We start from the raw sequence: 18,485 nt of genomic DNA on the forward strand, positions 1-18,485 counted from the left end.
TGAACTAAACAGTGTTTGAAAAAGCCATAGGCTGTTGTGTGGCGGCAACATATTCATGGGTAAGAGAGAGTTGTAAAACAGTGCTCTGTAGATTTTAAAATAGAAATTTCAACATTTCCACTAGAAATTCCTCTTCACTTACTTATTTAAAAATGTAATTCATTTAATTTTCTTTTGGTACTCTGAATTAGCATTAGCATGCTGGCTAATTTTCACTGTGTTTTGATATCTCGGATTTCTTTTCCTAAACCTATGAGGCTTTCTGCTGTTCATGACTGGATAACAATAAAGTTTTTCACTTGAAACTGAAAACACGAGTATCTTTTAAGTCGTCTTCACAGAATAATTGGGTAAAGACCGAGCAGGAGGACCACATGAGCGCCACATACCAACTGGAGCTAATGTGCTCTCTCTCCCCCTCTTTACTACTGAGCGTCCGTGAACGCGTCCCTGCGCAACAACTGATGAGAGTCACGGAGCTCTGACTAGATGACAATACCTGTTTGTCACAGGACCGACACATTGAAGGCATGTAACATCTGGGAGGGGCATCGCTGCTGGCCGTGACAGTGTCGGCTCGGTCGGCTGTGAGAAACGGAGGGTTTTCATCCGGCGCAGAAGGGAAAGCTTTTCTTGTCTCTCGGAGCAGGTCTGCCGAGCTCAGATGCGCAGCGGCTCCGACACGGCGGAGGTCGCGACGCTGCTGGTGAATTACAATCGGGATACGAAGCTGCCATGAACGAGGGGCGACCTGTTTTTTTTCTTCTTCTTCTCGCGCATCACGAATTGCAGCACGTTTAATTAGCTGAAGCTTTTCTTCAAGGGGAGGATTTTACACCGTGCGCCCCCCCCCCCCCCCCCCGAGCAGGAATGACTCTCCTCGGCTCGGTTTCGCTACAGAGGACCGCGGAGACCTCCGAAGGCATCGGTCATGCTCTCTGGTAAGAGGGGGATTCAGCTCCAAGATGTCCTTCTTCATCCTGACTGGGCGTATTAATGAGTGACCGACAACATAACCTATATTCTCTGTCACGGATGCACGGCCTTACATAGGAGACTTGCGAGACGTTGTCCGCTGTGTTATCTCTCGTTCGGACGTGCGTTTACCTTCACGCAAAAAAAAAAAAAACCAACAACCTCCAGGTTTGTCACCGTGTCAGAGAGCGACACACCTGCGGTATGTCTCCATGAATTAGCCCGGCGTGCTTCATTACGAGGCGCCCTGCACCGATTATGCAGATGCGGGACGGCTGTTGTTGCAGCCTCAGAAGCCGGGGCTTGATGCGGGAGCACATTATGCTGCTCCGCGTCGGGCTCAGCAACACGCCTGTACATGAAACGCGAAGCGCCGGAGGACCTGACTGAGAGCCGGTGCCTCCTCTCATCTGTGCGTGTGTTGCGGGGCTCTCTCCCCCTCTCCCTCACTCTCTCTCTGTAGCCTGTAAACAGAGCAGCACCCCCCGGTGTTTCCAGCAGCGACGGACGTGGTGGATGCAAACAGGCGGATTTAAATAAGAAAGAAAATGAATGAAAAAAGGGGGCTTCTTGGGAGCGCACAACTTCTCCTTGCTGCATTGTTGTGGGGCAGGACAGGCATGTGCTGTCCGCTGGGCCCCTATTGATTTCACTGTCCTCGCATATAAATCCTGCTCGTTCTCATGCAACAGTGTTAAGCCCCATTATTAACAGATTCCTGAACAGGGATCTCTGTCTGGATCTGAAAAACACTCATCCGCATGTGTGTGTGTGTGTGTGTGTGGGTCAGTCAGTGCCTTCAGGGGTGATTCACTGCGAGCCCACCGTTTGGTGTATCTGGGAAACACCTCTCTGTTTTCAGAAGGGGATTTTCCACTTTGCTGCCAAGCATTTTCGAAAAGTGCAGATCGCTCCTGTTTTTTTTTGGGGGGGGGGGGGGGGGGGGTTCTTGTATTTGCCGGGGCATTTGAGGTTCTTGGACACATCAGGCCATTTCGCAAAGAGGCTCTGGTGGAGTTGTTTTATTGCAGGGGAAGCCTGGAGGCCATTCGTGCTATGTTTTGTCCTGTTCAGGGGGGGATTTTGACGCGTGTTGGTGTTTGTTTTCTCCCCTCTCTGCTCCCTGTTATAGTGTCCAAATTGGTAACATGGCGCCCGGCCTTTTCTATGAAGCGACTCCCCGTTGTTTCCACGCCACTTTTGAGTGTTACAATTCAATCAAACACCATGGAATTGGACCATGACCCAGATTGGTGCAAACACAATGGTGTTCTTTAGCCACGCTGTTGCATCAAGGTGACACTGCTCCTTTTATGATGCCCCCAAGACATGGACTGACATGATGTTTAGCATCTGGTTCAGGAGTAGTCGACTGACAAGCATGCAGGTTTATGATCTTACCCTGATCTGGATCCCGGACCTTTCAGCGAGGCCTTTTTTTTCTTTTACCTGTACCATTTGCATGGATTTAAAATGAAAATACGCTTTTGGCTTCGTCCAAAGTGGTGGGTAGTTGTGTGTGTGTGTGTGTGTGTGTGTGTGTGTGTGTGTGTGTGTATGTGTGTGAGCTCAGGGAATCAAATCCCAGACCTTATCAAGTGTGGAAAAATTACCAGAGCAGCACGGCTACGGATAAGGGAATTCACCCACATTTCTTCTGTCGTCAAGAACGGAGAGCGGAGAAGAATCAGACGAGGCTGTTGTACATGTGTAGTAATGGAGTGACTGGCTGTGGCCGCACATCAGAAACCAAACAAGGCGGATTACAGCCACATTGAGGCATACAAACTACAGTGGGAATACATACTGTACAGAAACCCCTCCAGGTGTCACGGAGCAAAGGGGAAATGCATAGGAATAATCCCCTTGGACGTTAGAGCCACATTCCTTTCTTTATTACTCCCCTCGCCTCAGCTTAGCTGAATCCAGGTGGATAGCAATCACCAAGATTGCTCTGTTTCACCCGCGGTGGTTGTGTCAAACGTGCAAAGGTGAGCGTCAAGGCCGGGGAGGAGGACCGCTGAGCACCCACGATTGGTCTGCCCGAGCTAAGCTGCCCTGCTGTATGCCGATAAGCGTGTTATAAATCAGTATTTCATGGATATACAGCGCACAAGAGGAGATCATATTGGCGTGGGGGGTTGGGGAGTAGGGTCGCCTGACCTTCCGTAAGCCCTTCTTTGGTTGGGGTTGGTCAGGTGGAGGTAGCTCAGGAAATCCTCTGCACTGAATCAGCCGCATGTCAGCCGATCTCTGTTCCACACAGAAAACCGAGTTGCGTCTCCCTTTTCTCATCACTTCACCTCACCGGCTGGGGGAGAACAACCCTGGAGTCTGATGCTGAATGGCGGGGAGAGCGCTCGGATAAAGGTCACATTATCGTTCTCTCACGAATGAACAAAGCAGGGTTCAGGGTTCGGAGGTCAGACGCATCAAGAATAAAACACTGGAAGCTTTGTTGTGGCACGCCTCTGGAGTCATCCTGAGAGCCGACCTTGCAGCGTTTCATCTGGATTTATCCAAACCCACGCGCTCTGCAACACTATTGGCCTAGTTCTGACTCCTCCGAAAACAGTTTCCGGAGCTGCGCCGTCTCTAGTTGTAACCCTGCCCTGGTTACCATGTGTAAGTTCACAACAGCAGCAGCTGTGTCAACACCAACAGTCAACATGCGGGCTGCCGGCCTCACCTGTCTGCAGAGAGCAGGAGGTGATATTTCAGCTGCTCTCTGACATCTCAGCTGCTCTGTGCCGCCTGTTGGAAGAGGCTGACAAACAGTTTGTGCGACAGAAGAATCTGCTGTTCGTGTTTAAGGCGAGCTGCACTGTAAGTCATGAATATATCTGTGATATAAACGCTGCTGAGAACAGTAGCCTGTTCCTGGGAGTCTCGGGCCAGATAAAAAGCTGACAGCAGACGGAGTGAATCTCTCTGAGAGCTGGGAGGCACCGTGTTCATCAAGGGATGAGAAAGCTGGATGTAAAATTGTTGCCTATAGTAATTTAGCTACGCTGGGAATGTTTGCGATCTAATACGGATGACTCCTAAGCCTGTGAGTGAGAGCAGCGTGGACATGGTGGGATTGGATCTACCTTACAGGCTTCGGCGTTTTTAGCCCGTCGGACTTGAATATTAAACCCTCCGCTGATTTGCATTCGTGTGATGCGCGCTGCACAGGGACAGCTCGCTCTCCTTGCACGGCTCATGTTTTAATCAACATGGCTCCCACGGCGCTATCTACACCATCATCACCACCCCAGAGCCCGTCCCTCACCCACCCCCCTGCCTCGCACATGCTAAGTCAACATGTGTTTGACGATCGCGTCGCATTTCGTATCTCTCGTGCTCATTCCTCCTCTGATCCCTCCTTTGATGCTGCTCTCAGCCCTGACTCCCGTTTATCTGACTCTTCATTGTCCCGCCATCTCTCCTGCAGGCTTCTCTCTGGAATGTGAGGCGGTCTCGTGTTGTGCTACCTGTGCCCCTGCACACATCTGTACGCCAGATGTTCAAAAGCAGTAAGCGCCCGACTTGAGCCGGTGAGACCGCTGATCCTCTCAGGTGTGTTATTTGTCGGTCGCAGTAGCGGTTAGAGGCTGACTTGTTGCAGTTGATTGATTCACCCTCGTCTTTAAGGGATCCTTGAAGTGGCCCTGGGGAGCCTTCATGTGTGTGTGTGTTTCTCCGAGTGTGTGTTAGGGGAGCACAGTTGGTATTAAGTACCGTCTACTGTGCTGTTTCTGCTCACATGTCATGTCAGAAATTGTGCCACTTCCTTTTTTTCTGTTATATTTATTCCTCATGTCAATTCTCTTTCTCTCCTTCAGTTTAGATGTAAACTGAGCTGTAAAGTGTTGCTGCTGGCTTGCAACTGAATTCATCTTGTGTTCATTCCAAACAAATAGCAACTGCTGTTGTTGGGAATCTGTCACACACAGACTCACAAGAGTGTTTACAAGAAGCAAACGTGAAAGCCTTCATGAGACGGAGGGTAAAGACGTATGTGTAACCTGTTGTGCAGCCTTTGCTGAACAACAAGGCATTTAAGGGATGACGGTAAATGCAAAAACACAGTGTTGGAGTGCATCACACGCTGGCTGTTTTGTGCAGCGTCATGTTATTTCACACACGTCAGCCGATGCCAGCGGGCACTCACCGGACACATGACAGAAGGAGCTGTCACGGTACAGCAGCCGTGTGTGTTGGAGTGATAAAATTACTGTTTATGTGGAGAGGCTGATGTGCGTTGATGCTGGGAAGTCAGACAGTGGCGTCTAGACGCCACAGGACTGTGTTGCCCTAAACGGAAATACAGATCAGAGCGTTATTAAGTTAGGAAACTAATTAAGTTACGCTACAGTATTTACTAGCTATTATTGGCCTGGACGCTATAAGGAAAATATGCAACGTGCAATAACATTGGTCAACAGTGCGGCGATAATATGACTTGTGATTTTAAAAAAAAGACAGCAAGAAATATTTAAAGTATAAAAAGACACAAGCATTTCTCTGTGGTATAACTGTTGGGGCTGCTGTCACATAGCTAGCAGCCTGGATACTGACTGAAGGAAAAAACAACTGTAAGAATCACAAATTGACCCAGAAATCCTGATTTCAGTGCTGTGAAAAAGGCAGAGTAAACATCCGGTTGTATTAATAAGTTGGCCCTGGAGCGATGTTTTGCTGTTCATGGGAAACACATATCAACATATGTATCACTCTCCTATTTCTCCTGCTTTGCCCCCTCCATCAGCTGGGTTCTTTCTCTTTTGCGGCGTAGAGTTTCCACAGCTATTCCAGTTGTTCCAGCGTTACCTGGGAATAGCATCTGGGGAAAACAATGCCTCTTCCTGTTTTGGTTATAAGAGGCTCCGGGACAAATCCAGCCCGGGAGCTGACCGGATAGCATACCGAAAGCGAGACTTGGAGAGAATCAGTCTATATTGGGATGCGGTTATTTATTTACAGTCATTCAACTTTGCAATCAGTATGTACTTAAGAATGGTAAGTCACAGCCAAAAAGTTGACTGCTAAAAGTTTAAGTGCCCATATTAGCCCCTTTTTCTCCTTCCAGCCATCACGCTAGCTAATCTCACAGTGGGCACCAAATTGACATTAATTAGTCTGACGGTTGCTAACGGCTAGCTGGGGCTCCATCTGATTTGCCAATTGTGGTGTGAATGCCTGGCCCACGTTGGCAGGGCTTCACCTGATGGGCGAAATGTTAGCAAGATAAATACAATGATTTTTCTTATTCATCATCTTTGAAACAGTGTTTTACAGTGTACTTCTAACTAATGTATTATAAGGATGATGACAAAACACAAAACTGTACTTCAGAGCTAATAGCTCATGGTCATATTAGACAGAGGAAGGCTGTAGCAGTAAAACTACTGAGTTTTTTGGAGAAAACAAAGGTTGGGTGTATTGGTGATACATTAACATTCCATTTATAAGAGGAGGAACCCTTTGTTTCTATTTTGGAAGGTTACATCACTATTTTGTTGGAGCTTAAATGAAACATTAGTTGACCCACAGCACTACAGTGAAAGGATTGTTAGTTTTATGAAGAGATAAAGGCCACATTTTAGTGGGTGGCAAGTAAAGCACCACTTTCTCAAGCAAGTGTTTTGTTTGCTGAACAAAGCCGGTCGTGAGAGGCTTGGCAGCCTTTTGGCTCCCGTGTTCAGCTGCCCAGCGACCATCCAGATGAATACCAAATGTCTCTGTCTGTCTTCTCTTGACTGCTTCTCCCAGAGGGTTTACTGCTCAGCCTCGCTGTTCAGCAGAGGCCAGACATGACATTCCCAGGTGAAAGTCCTTCCCGGCATATTAGATTAACTCAAAATCTGATTATCACAGACTCGCTTGTGTTTAACGAGGTTCATGTGATGAGCTTTTGTCCGGGCGGCGGTCGTTACCCTGCCACTTGTTTCGCGTGAAAAGGCTCCTACTTGTCTGCCGATGGGAGGTCAAGCATGCTGGGGGGGTTTTCACACGTACAGGAGCAAACAGCAGCTACTGGTCGAGTTCCTGCACAGGAGCAAACTTGGTACAAGTATTTCAAGTATGTCCTCGCACAAACGAGGCCTCATTCTCTGTGTTGTTTGAGTAAGGGGAAACAGAGCTGTGTCTTTCTGACCTAAAAAGCACCAAAAAAAATTTAAAAAAAAAGCTGGCCAGCTGTGTTCAGAGCCTTGACACAGCCACTCGGTAACTGATAGATAAATGTTTCCTTTTTGAAAGATGTGATGCTGGCAGAAGCAGCCTTTGGATGGGTAATTTTGATTCAGCCCTTGAGGCCTTCCGTCTAGATTTGTGGGTTGAATGGAGTCGTTTTATGATTTACTCGACTGGCAAGATGCTTGTTTATGGCAGCGATTTGTGAGCAGCGTTGAATGAGAGGCTTTTGGCAGAAAACGCCATCGCTATTTTTGGATGTCAAGTCTCTACGGGGTATTAGGGACGAGGCTTTTGTTTGTAATGAACCTCCATAATGTGGGGAGAAGTGCACGCGAGAGAGGTTGCTCACTTGCTACAGACGAGTGATTTCTTGCCATTTTTAAAAAACGGCCACTTGTTCAATTTTAGGCAGTTGCCGCTTAATTTTCCTCTCCTCCCTCCCGGATGATTTGATATGTGGAAGCGATAAAATACGGCAAACGTAATTCCATGAAAAGTGAATTTCATGTAAACCCTCATATTTATGACTGCTGCGAAGAGAAACCTCCTCCGAACACTGCTTTTATTCCCCGCCTGTGTTATTTATCCCATCACTTTGCTCCTGGCTCTATCCCGCCGGCTCCCTCTGTTGTGCAGCGACTGAGACATAAAACACACAGGGATTAGATTTCTCCCTCTCTGTTTCTGTCCATACATTATTAATGTTACTTTTTCTGTCTCGCTCTTCCTTCTCTTTGCAAATTAATTGGTTGCTAATTGTATCTCTGAGAGCTAATTTTAGACCGCAAGTCATTTTCAGAATGCCCGGAGGAGCAACTTGGGTTTTAGCGCAGACTTTTGATTTTTAACTGCGACTAAATGCATCTGAAATGTTTTTAAATGTGGCCTCATATGTTGTCATATCAGTTTTTCCGTGTGTGCTTTTAGTTATCCTGATAATTATCTTTACCTTATGACAGATCGACTTCCACCACGCCGACTCTCTGACAGTTCATGTGTATGTCATCAGAAAATAAAAATGTTGTTCCACTATTCCCTTCTTTTTAACTTCTATTACTAATGTTTTTTTTTCTTCTCCTTCTTAAGGATTCAGCTATAGACACCTGAACAGAGGTGCAGTGGCTCCCCCTCATGGTACCTGCTGTAATCTGATCTACGAGAGACCGATGCTTATCAACTGCTGACTTGCCAGAAATGCGACCATTGACTCTCCAGCTCAAGAAAACACATGGCTGATACTGCGAGGTCAGCGAGAGGGAAACATCCAAATCTGTGTGCGTTTAGTTGCTGCGTCTCGGCAGCAGTAAATTCACCGTTTGTTTTTCTTTTAGGTGAGGGCGCGGCTGGGAGCGTGAGTTGTAAAGTCCCCAGAGTTCCATCACATGGAGGTCAAAGGACATCTGATCACATCCATGGGTTTGGGGGCTCCTGGTGAGTAACGACGACTTCTCACACCGCGAAGACGGACACTTTCATGTCCCGACAAGCCTGAAACGGCCTGGCAAATCTATCAGCTTGTGTTTTTTTTCTCACAGTTCAACAGAAGGAAAACAAAAGTGTTTTTCTCCAGGGAACAACCAGCTGAAAAAACAGCTGTATGTGTGAAGGCCATTTGTTGACGTGCTGTCACCGCAGCTGTCGGACAATCTTATCAGAGCATAGAGGAACAGACAAAGAAAGCAGGCACTTTGAAGCAGCTCAAGCCAAAACACTGCCTTTTTAAAAAGTGACATTTCTTAGTTTGAATGCATCACGTCTGCGTTCAATCTGCAGTCTCATGCTGTTTAAGTAGAAGTCTGTATTGTGTTTGATATTTTTTCAAATTATTATATTTTGGTGATAGTCGAAAAAAATGTATTTTGCTGATAAAAACAAAAACATAGTGTCTTTTTTTTAAATTGCTCTAAAACTTCTAAAAAATCAACAGACAGTGAAGACGTAACAGTTTTACTGTTATGCCAAAGACATGTATGTATAGTCTTGCAAAGGTATATACTGGAGTAGCGTTGTTACTAGCTAGCCCTGTGTCTGTCAACCTTAGTGACAGTTAGCAGTCACGCTGGGGACATGCTGCCTTTATTTGTTGGCAGTATGAATTCAACAGCTAGCCAGTTCTTACATATTGCACCTTTAAGTTTAATCAGTAGAGCAGTATAAAGTTGAGTAAGTGAGTATTTAAGCAGCAGGTCGGTCTGTTTGTGCCTGACTTTTTTCAGTGGAGACTGTAATGAAGCAAAATCCAGGAGCTCTGTGGAGCAGAAGAATGAGATATCCGTGCATATCGCTTTAGACACAGAGACGTTACTTGACAGCAGGATCAACTCATTGGTGGTCTTTTCGTGGGATGCGCCGACAATAAAAAATATAGAACAATGCCAGCTTTAAAATTGTGTTAAGTCTTCTAAAGAGTCGTTTCATGTGCTGTGCTTTGTAGATGTTCAAGGCTGCCAGGACAGCAAGCTGCAGGCTGAGAGGATTGCAGCTCTGCAAGAGAGGAAGCAGGCCCTGGAGGCCCTCCTCAACTCCAGAGTGGGGGAACTCAAACAAGTCTGTTTGCAGGAAGCAGTGAGTAGCTCTCACTTCACTTTCAAAACGTACAAGGCTCCTGGTGCACCATCTCACTCCATACTCACCCCAAATTATTATGACAACTGCAGTTTGTTACTGCGGATCTCACAGCGCATTACCAATTGAAGCGTATTTTAGAATTCTGTGTATTTGCACCTCAGATCTTGGGAGCAACTTAAATATAAACCATGGTAATCTTTAGAGCCCGACAGAGACATCAATTGACAGATATTATCAGCCGTTATTATACCGTATTATGTATAGTGCATCGGTATCGGCATATCTGTTGTGGATATCAGCCAACATGAAACAGTTTCGGTTTTAAAGAAAACGGTGCAGGAACTGATGCTTGGGGTGATTTTATAATTATTAATCTTCAAGTAATGTTTACTGAAAATGAACTTGAACTTTTTTTGGGACAAAGTTTATTGTTAAACTACAAAATATCCTGCCTCCATTACATATCTTTGACGCAAGTGTTTGATAACCACATTGATAAACACATGCAATATATCATCGGAATGTTTTACTCCCTTTAGTCGGACACAACACCGCACATCGGTCGGGCTTTAATAATTTCTTCACATAAAATGGGATACATATTTATACTTGCTTGACAGCCATCTGTTATCAACTTGTCCACATGTCTTTATGAAGTCACAGCTGCCTCGGCTTTTCATTCAGAGCTGTTTAAAACGTGTTTTCACCTCGGTGTATATGACTCACTCTGTTCTATTCTAGGGTTCACAAGTTGTCTAATTTGTTTTCAGTGTAGCTAATTAAAAAGTGTGAATCTCTGCTCATCTGTACAGTTCTTCTATTTCTGTTTTAGCACAAAATTATGCCAGAAGTAGTATTTCTTGCTTATCTTTTTTTCAGTGCGGTCAGCTATTTAAAGGGTGTTTTTTTTTTTTTTTTTAAAGACTTAAAGTAATCTTGTAAGTGGTATCATTTTATACAACAGTTTGGAGTTTACAGGCCAGTGAGAAGATGGATGTTAGTTACTGGGGGCTAATGAATGTCCTCTGCAGGAGCTGACCGGGAAGTTGCCGCGTGCTTTCCCCCTAGAGACGGGAGAGAAACCCCCAGTGGTGCAGCGCAGAGCTGGCCTGGCGCCCAACACCAAGGCAGAGGTAAGTCAACACCTTGAATATCAATAGTGTTTACGCAGCAGCTGTACCTCTGTGTGTACTTGTGTACTAACACTGCTGGCTGTCTCTGTTGTCAGGATGAGGCTGCCCAAAGAAAGCAGATGAAAGCCATCTTCACCGGTGCTCTGTACAGACACTCAGAATCGGACCGAAATGTCCCAAATAGCAAGAGGACAGTTCATCGAGGGTGTCACACAGGTATGATTTCAAAGCATCCAAACACCTCACCCACACAGCCGCTTTAAAAAACAAGCATATCTTACGTTGTTATTAACATTCTTTGCCTCTTTAAAACACACTTAGCTTTGCTCTTGTGTCGGCAGATGTGTCTAAATCCATGTGCCATCATCTGTGACCTGTGAACGCTTTGTTTTCTTTCAGAGGACACTGTCATGTCAGAGAGTACAAGCTCCATGTCAGATTCAACATCCCATGACAATGGTGAGTCAACCGAATACAAACTGTCTTTCAACAACTGTCTGTGTCTCTGGTGGACGTGCTGCAGCTCCATATTCATGATGAGCTTAGCTGGCGCAGTAGTAGGCAGGCAGGCAGCAGAATTAGCTCAACGTATTTGCATCACATTCAAAATACATCACTCACACTTAGCGGGTGGGAGACTCATTTGCACTTCTGGTGTTTAGACACTGAATATGCAGTCACATCTCAGTTGTAAACCCAAAATAGCACGCTCGGCCTGTTGTGTTTTTAATGGGCGTGATCAGTTAATTTGTCATCTGTGAGAGGGCTTCATTAAAAGGTAATTTCTTTGTTTTTCTTGTCCCCTAAAGAGTCTTCTCCCAGCGTGGCCGCTGACCAGCGCTCTCTGTCTCAGCCCCGACTCACCGTGGGCAGCCCCGACCACAGGATCAGCAGGAAGCTGTCTCCAGTCGAGATTTACTACGAGATGAGGACGCGCCGCAACTCTGTCACAAGCTCTGTCAGGTACTTCTCTTTAAGTGACCCCTATACTGCAAGCTGTGCAGTCTGTTTTTAACACCAAAATTAATCATTGTAATCCCCCTAAAAATAGCTGCTTCACTCCCTCCAATTATCAGTGGACGAGTCTGACTTTCTGTGTTTTTCTTCTGGTTCAATGTCACAAACGCACTCTTTCAAACTCAACACAGACTAAACTGTCTAAGTATGCTGCTTGAACGGAGATAGAGACAGAAAAACATTCGCGCTGCGATGTTCGGAACTTTAACTTGCATCATAACATCACTCTGGAAAAGGGGCAGAAATGAGTGTGTCCACCTGAATGTCTTGTTTATCACTGCCAACCAGTGCTGGAGCTGATAAATACCCACGAACAACCCGAACTGCAGACTCATTTGACCCAGGAATGAAAACTTACTGCGCCTTTTCCCACCGAAGACAAAAGCCAGTATTAGTTTAGCAAATGTTTAATGCACCCATGTCTTCTTGTGTTGCGTCTCACAGCCCAACTCACTCTTTACCAAGAAGTGCATCTAACGTTGAAGGCAGAAGTGTTCCAGCCACTCCTCTCTTGGCCCGAACTGCTCCAATCAGCGTTCACGTCAGGTAACCTGCGATACAGAGCTGCTTCCGTCTGATGAATCACAGCTACAGCTCCCCCCCAACTGTGATAACTGTGTGCAGGGAATTGGCTTAATGACTTAGTTGAATGCAGACACAGAGTCAGGGTTGTTACCGCGATTAGTGTCAAATTTAGCTACCAGCAAGGGCTTGAGCTCGTCGTTTGCTCTTTGAGCATAAAAATTGTGTCCCGTCTAAGTGATTCTCCGTGAAATGCTGTTACACGGTTTTGATTAAAATTGCTTTCACTCTCTTTTCTTTATCCACAGTTGCTCCGAGTCCTCTCCTAATGGAATTTGTTGTTGTGCTTATCTCTGCTTCAGGTCGGATGCGTCGGGTGGTAATGGGTTGAAGCAGTGGTCTGGCAGTCTGGATGTTCCCTACATGATTCCACTGGCCCAGGAGGGCTCCTCCTCTGACCGGAGAAGCTGCCCTTACAGCTCCCGGGCCAGGCGCAGTAACAGCTCCGAGGCGCTGCTAGATAGGTCGAGCCTTCCTGACGATCCTGCTCCCAGAAACGGGATGCCCCCCCGAGGAGGGCCCTACAAGAGCTCTGAGACACTGACTGATGGCAAGCTGCGACACATTCACCTGGGCAGCCCCGAGAGACACGTCGATAACTCTGTGGAACAGGCCAAACTGCGTCTGTCCATGGGTGGCAGAGGGGCTGGTGGAGGCTACAATGAGCTACTGATGGACTATATCTGGGGGAAACAGCAGAGGATGCAGGTGCAGCACCACCTGTACCAGTCCACTGGCAGGATCTGGCAGGACGGGCCCTCTCCTCGCTCCTCTACTGCAGCGGCGCCTCCCCATGCCAATGGCTTTTCACATTCCCAGGTGCATCTCCCCAGCGCTGCACCTCCTTATAGCCCCATGGTCCTCCGAGGGTCCCAAGCTGAGCTGCGCAGGGTCAAAGTCACCAGAACCAAATCTTGTGGACCCTTTATTCCTTTGCAGCAACATTCCCAGGATGGCATCCTGCTTTCAGCGTACGAGTCTCCCCTTCCTGCCTCTGGCACCACCACATCCTCCATCCCCAACCTGCTCCCCTACCAGACCGAGCTGTCTGGCCCCTCCTTCGGCCGCAGACCCCCACAGTTCTCTCTTCCGACCCCAGAGGACTCGACACGGAGCCTGCATAAAGCCCTGGCTCTGGAGGGACTGAGGGACTGGTACCTGAGGAATGCCCTCGGCTATCCTCCTGCTGCCTCAAAGAGCCACGAGGCGGGGATCTCTCGCCTCTCACACCCCCATCCGCTGGTCCACCAGGCCCAGTCTGTTCAAGGTGAAACAGCCAACCTCCACAGGTCTTCGATACCCCAGTCAGCCAGCTTCCATGGTCACCCGCTGCATGGAAGGTCAGTATCTTTGTGTCTTTTATATGTATATGTCTTAGGTGGGAATCATCATGAACGTTGTGATATGTTATCTGATTTCAAGGGACACTTTGTATGTTTTAGCAGGTATATAAGAATATATTTCATTAACTACAAATAACAATATGCATGTAAATACAATCACTCGGTCGGTATTTATTACTGAGATTTGCCTAAAGGGGCAATATGCTGTTCCTTCATTACCATCTACACTGAAACTGTGGTTTATTTTGAGTCAGGCACAAACAGACTGACCTGCTGCTTAAATACTCACTTACTCAACTTTCTCCTGTTTGAGTAACTTAAAGGTGCAACATGTAAGAACTGGCTACCTGTTGAATTCATACTGCCAACAAATAAAGGCAGCATGTCACCAGCGTGACTAACTGCAGCCAGACTACCTGGGGAGTGTTGATGTTTACACCACTCAACTTGGAGCTTTGGATTGAGGTTTTCAGGCATAGGGTTAGCTTGTTAGCCTGCTACGTCAGTAAATACCTCTGCGACACAATACTTAGACATCTTTGACGTAAAGCCAGAAGTGTTATGTCTTCACGTTCTGTTGATTATGTTGGTAAAAAAAAAATGTTTAATGTTTCAAACTAAAATTCTTACATATTGCACCTTTAAACATCTTTGTCACTGGAAGCCTGGCAGCTAGTCCTCCAGCAGAGGATGGTGCTATTACTCTCACTCTATTCCCCTCCAGTCCATCGATCATCCTCTGACTTTTACAATCCTGGCTGTTTTATTTTTGTTTGTCTTTGTATTTTGTGAGGTCAGCATTTTCCGCTGCTGTCACGCCGACATCCAGCCACTCGGATGTCTCCCGATGAAAGAACACTCAAGTTTTCTCACATATTTTCCTCGAAGTGGTCTGTTAGAGACAGTAGTTACACATGAGCAGTCAAGGACATCCCTTCTAGGCTCTCTTCTAGCCATGATCCATACTTTATACATGATGAATATGTATCCTCGCTGTGGTTTTACCCTCCTCTTCCTGCCTCGGGTTTGTTAATCACTGTATTGATTTGTCTTTCCTCCCCGACAGGTCGATGGAGTTCTCTCTCTATCAGGAGACTCCTCATCCACAGATGCAAGAAGCGACCCCAAAGGAACCCAGTGCAGACCCAGGCACGCTAGTCTGAAGCAGCAGAACACTGACACACACACACACACACACACACACACACACACACACACATTCACTCAGACTCACACACAGATAAGTTGATACAATGTGACCTCAACAGCAAAGCAAAACACGGCAACCTCAGCAGAAAGAGACTGGAATAAATGACAAACTGTAGCTGTACAGTGTGAAAAAGCCTTGGCAAGTCCCCCCCCCCGTTATAACTAATCCCACCAGTATATGAACTTCAAACCCAGTGATCCCATGTGGATGCGCACCGGAATTCACTAATAACAATATGGTCATGCTGTACTTCATATATCAAATCAGTAAAATCCTTCCTAGTAACCCCGAAAAGTCTCCCGAGATATACTTTTTTACAGAATATATACAACTCTAAATCACTATTTTGTATCTTCTGAGATATAAATAACAGTTACATTACAGAGTTAATTTATTGCTCATTAATCGTGTGACGTACGAAGATGTTATATGAGCTCACATCATTTGAAAAAGTATTATCAATACATGCCGGTGAATGTGTGTTTGTGAAACTATATAAAACGCAAAAAAAAAACATGCTTCGGTCTCCATCTGCCATTGATTTCAAAGCCATTTGTATTTTTCACGTTTGATAAACGAAAGGGGCCATGAACTGTAGCGTGCAGGTGTAGCGGACGGGAGTGCCTAAAAGTTTTATTATAAACCTTGGTTAGAGAACTTTAAAAGTGCTTTCTATTGATCTGAACTGTTAGCAGTAAGCCTTGTGAGCTTAGTCTAATCGAATAGTGAGAGCAGTATACGATGTCACTAAATTAGGGTGTTTGGAATGATGTCATACATATTGTGATTTTTCCGTTTGTTTTTCTAGATTCAGCTCGGTGCTGGCCGATAAATGTAGCTTTTCTCTGTGCTGACCTTCACAGAATAATTAGACCAGTTTTAGGACAAAACCTGAGGGCTGTTGTGAGACCTAGTGTGTGGCAGTAGCACATGTCTGTATGACAAGTATTTACTCATATCGAGACGATTTATTCTGCAGTTGGTTGTGGAGGATTTGAGTGTCATATGGAGCACTTTATGAACATCTTAAGCCTTAATTCCCTATGAAATTGTCTCCAAGAGAGATGAGAGGCAGTCCGAAGCTTTCGACAGGGTTTATGATTGGGGAAAGTTGAGGAAAGCGAGTTTTATCGACATCTACTGAAGGTCTGTTTGAGTCTGTATATAGCGTGGATTGTACTGATGAGTTTCAAGCTGATATTTTATTCCTGTACTAACAATGTAATTTTTTCAACTAACGACATGAGTATTTAATCAGAATAACCTCCCCAACTCATTCCACCCCCAAGTGAGCACTATTTAATTGGTTGTAAAAAGTGAGGTTGGTGGTTTGAACAGAATAGGGCTGCTGCAGTTTTGAATGATGGTGTGAGCAGGTCTCATGCCAGTAAATTTGTTAATGAGAGTTCATGCTGGCTGATTTTTGTATTTGTAATGATTTCAACTCATTTCACGTGCTTGTTTGTGTGTCGTTTAAAAAAAAAATAAAAATACAATTAACTTCACATTTTTTTAAAGATCAGAGTAGTTATGTGTCATGATGATATATTTGTAATCAGAGTCTTAACAGCTGCAATGTTCAGAAAAATCAGAAGAATAAAATCCTCAAGGAGGCTGAAAGTATTTGTCTTATCGTAAACAGAAGTCAACATATTTTTAAGTATTTTTCCATTGGCCATGTTGGGACTCATTTGAATGTACTTCTTTACGATTGTCACTCGTGGTGTTGTTTTCTACTCTGTTACAAACCGTAGCACACAGCGAGTGTTACCTGGTTTCTTCTGCTGTCTGGTGTGTTCACATCCTCTCAGTATCCAGCTTCATGCAGCTTCTTACAGCTGGTTAAAACCTGAAATCAAAGACCAAACTGCTGTGCACTGGGGGTCGTAAATGTATTTTTCATATAATGTACTCTGTAAGTTTAAAGTAAATGATATAAATTTAGCTCTGAGGCAAATTTATTCAAACTATATTATATTTATGAACCTATAACATTTTGTAGCTATCTACTGTAGCTCTTTCTCATCAGTGCGGGAATCGGTAATGTGTGTTAAATTTCATTTCATTCAGCCGTGTGACGTGTTAATATTTGATTCTTCTACTTCTTCTTCTTCTTTTTTTTTTTTTTTGATATTTAAGTGCAGCTGTTTTCTCTATCCCTCCCCTCTTTATAACCAGGCCTATGAAATAAGACTTTAGGCCCGCCCTATACTGTATGTATGAGACTGTGCATTCATTCTACTAAATAAAGTGTCATGTTGAAATCAACACAGGTGTAAAACGTTTATTTGTTTAGACATTAAGCTTTCCTGTTTCTGTGTCTTACTACTCTTTATTCTTTGGTCTGTTGTTCTGTAGTGCCAAAACTACTTGTCTAAATTAGCACTTAACTGACTTTAAAACTATACAAACACTCACGGATGACTCAGGCCAGCTGATGAAACAGCTGGTCTTCAGATCAGTGGTATTTATGTCACACAACAGGATACATGCAGTGAGCTCTCCTGGGATGAACTGATTTCTCTGTCTGATGCTTCACCTTATATACAATTCTGGTCCGGGGGTTTCCACGCCCCTGGATCCTCCTTCCTTTTGGCCTGATCAATACCCTTATCCATGATTAACTTCCATTTTTAGATTATACTGGTGGAATATCTTCTAAATAAGGCCTTAAAAAAAGAGCCAGGCACCCCACCCGCGTCCCCCTCCCTTCCTTGGGACTTGGGTGTCATCTGGCAATCATCATCTTTTGTTTATTTCATACATACCAACCAAGATCTCCATATACAGCAACTGAGGCTTCAATGTGTTTTTAAGGGATTGCTGCTCCAGTGCAGGCTTCTCAGGCACTTTCCAATGATCAGTTGATCCATTCTACATAAGGTGATGGTATGGTGGCTTCAGATTTTAGACACTACCGTGTCTAAGGAAAAACAATTTTACTCACTATAAAAAAATGTAAACGTTAGCTCACTATTTATCAAGTCTGTTATAAAACAATACACAGACGTTTGCTTGCTGAAATGATTCCTGCTGTTTTAAGTGGCCATTAAGACATTCCTTCTTAATGTGTTTTTCCAAAGTAAGACAAATTTCGTAATTTTCCCTCTCACTTGCTCCTGTTGTTTTAACTTGTCTTTTTATAGGCCCTACACATCCATACAAGTGTTTTCAGTTATTCTGCCCACTACGTAGATAAACAAAAACAACGTTAACTCACCAAGAACGATCCTCAACATTCATTCGTTTATAATACCGGCATTGTGCACATCTTGTAGTGCACCTTATTGACATGTTATGTTTGCATATTATCTTTCTTAGTTTGTACTGCAACATTATCAATCTTCCCAGCAGTCATTTCGTATTGACTTGTCAGGGTAGGGAATGCACAGTTGTAATCAATACTGTTAAGGATGGCTCTGTTGTCAGTTTACACTGTTGCGGGCTCCTGAAACTACTAACACTAAGTGGAGC

General features: G+C 45.0%; 1 protein-coding gene across 2 annotated transcripts; it reads left to right on the top strand.

The window, feature by feature from the left end:
• The first annotated feature begins 857 nt into the window (after positions 1–857).
• On the top strand, positions 858–17,279 carry ccdc120b (coiled-coil domain containing 120b). 2 transcript variants are annotated; one of them, XM_030418736.1, is made up of 11 exons: positions 858–941; positions 8,245–8,403; positions 8,490–8,589; positions 9,593–9,723; positions 10,758–10,859; positions 10,955–11,075; positions 11,259–11,318; positions 11,669–11,822; positions 12,321–12,422; positions 12,761–13,798; positions 14,868–17,279. In XM_030418736.1, the coding sequence occupies exons 3-11, from the start codon at positions 8,541–8,543 to the stop codon at positions 14,962–14,964; spliced, it is 1,854 nt and encodes a 617-aa protein (XP_030274596.1). In that variant the 5' UTR covers positions 858–941; positions 8,245–8,403; positions 8,490–8,540; the 3' UTR covers positions 14,965–17,279. The 2 variants fall into 2 exon arrangements, with proteins under 2 accessions (XP_030274596.1, XP_030274597.1); XM_030418737.1 differs by lacking the exon at positions 858–941 and adding an exon at positions 3,862–4,536.
• The last annotated feature ends 1,206 nt before the right edge of the window (positions 17,280–18,485 follow it).

This window comes from Sparus aurata, chromosome 6, assembly GCF_900880675.1.
Source record: "Sparus aurata chromosome 6, fSpaAur1.1, whole genome shotgun sequence".
Classification (NCBI taxonomy): Eukaryota; Metazoa; Chordata; class Actinopteri; order Spariformes; family Sparidae; genus Sparus; species Sparus aurata.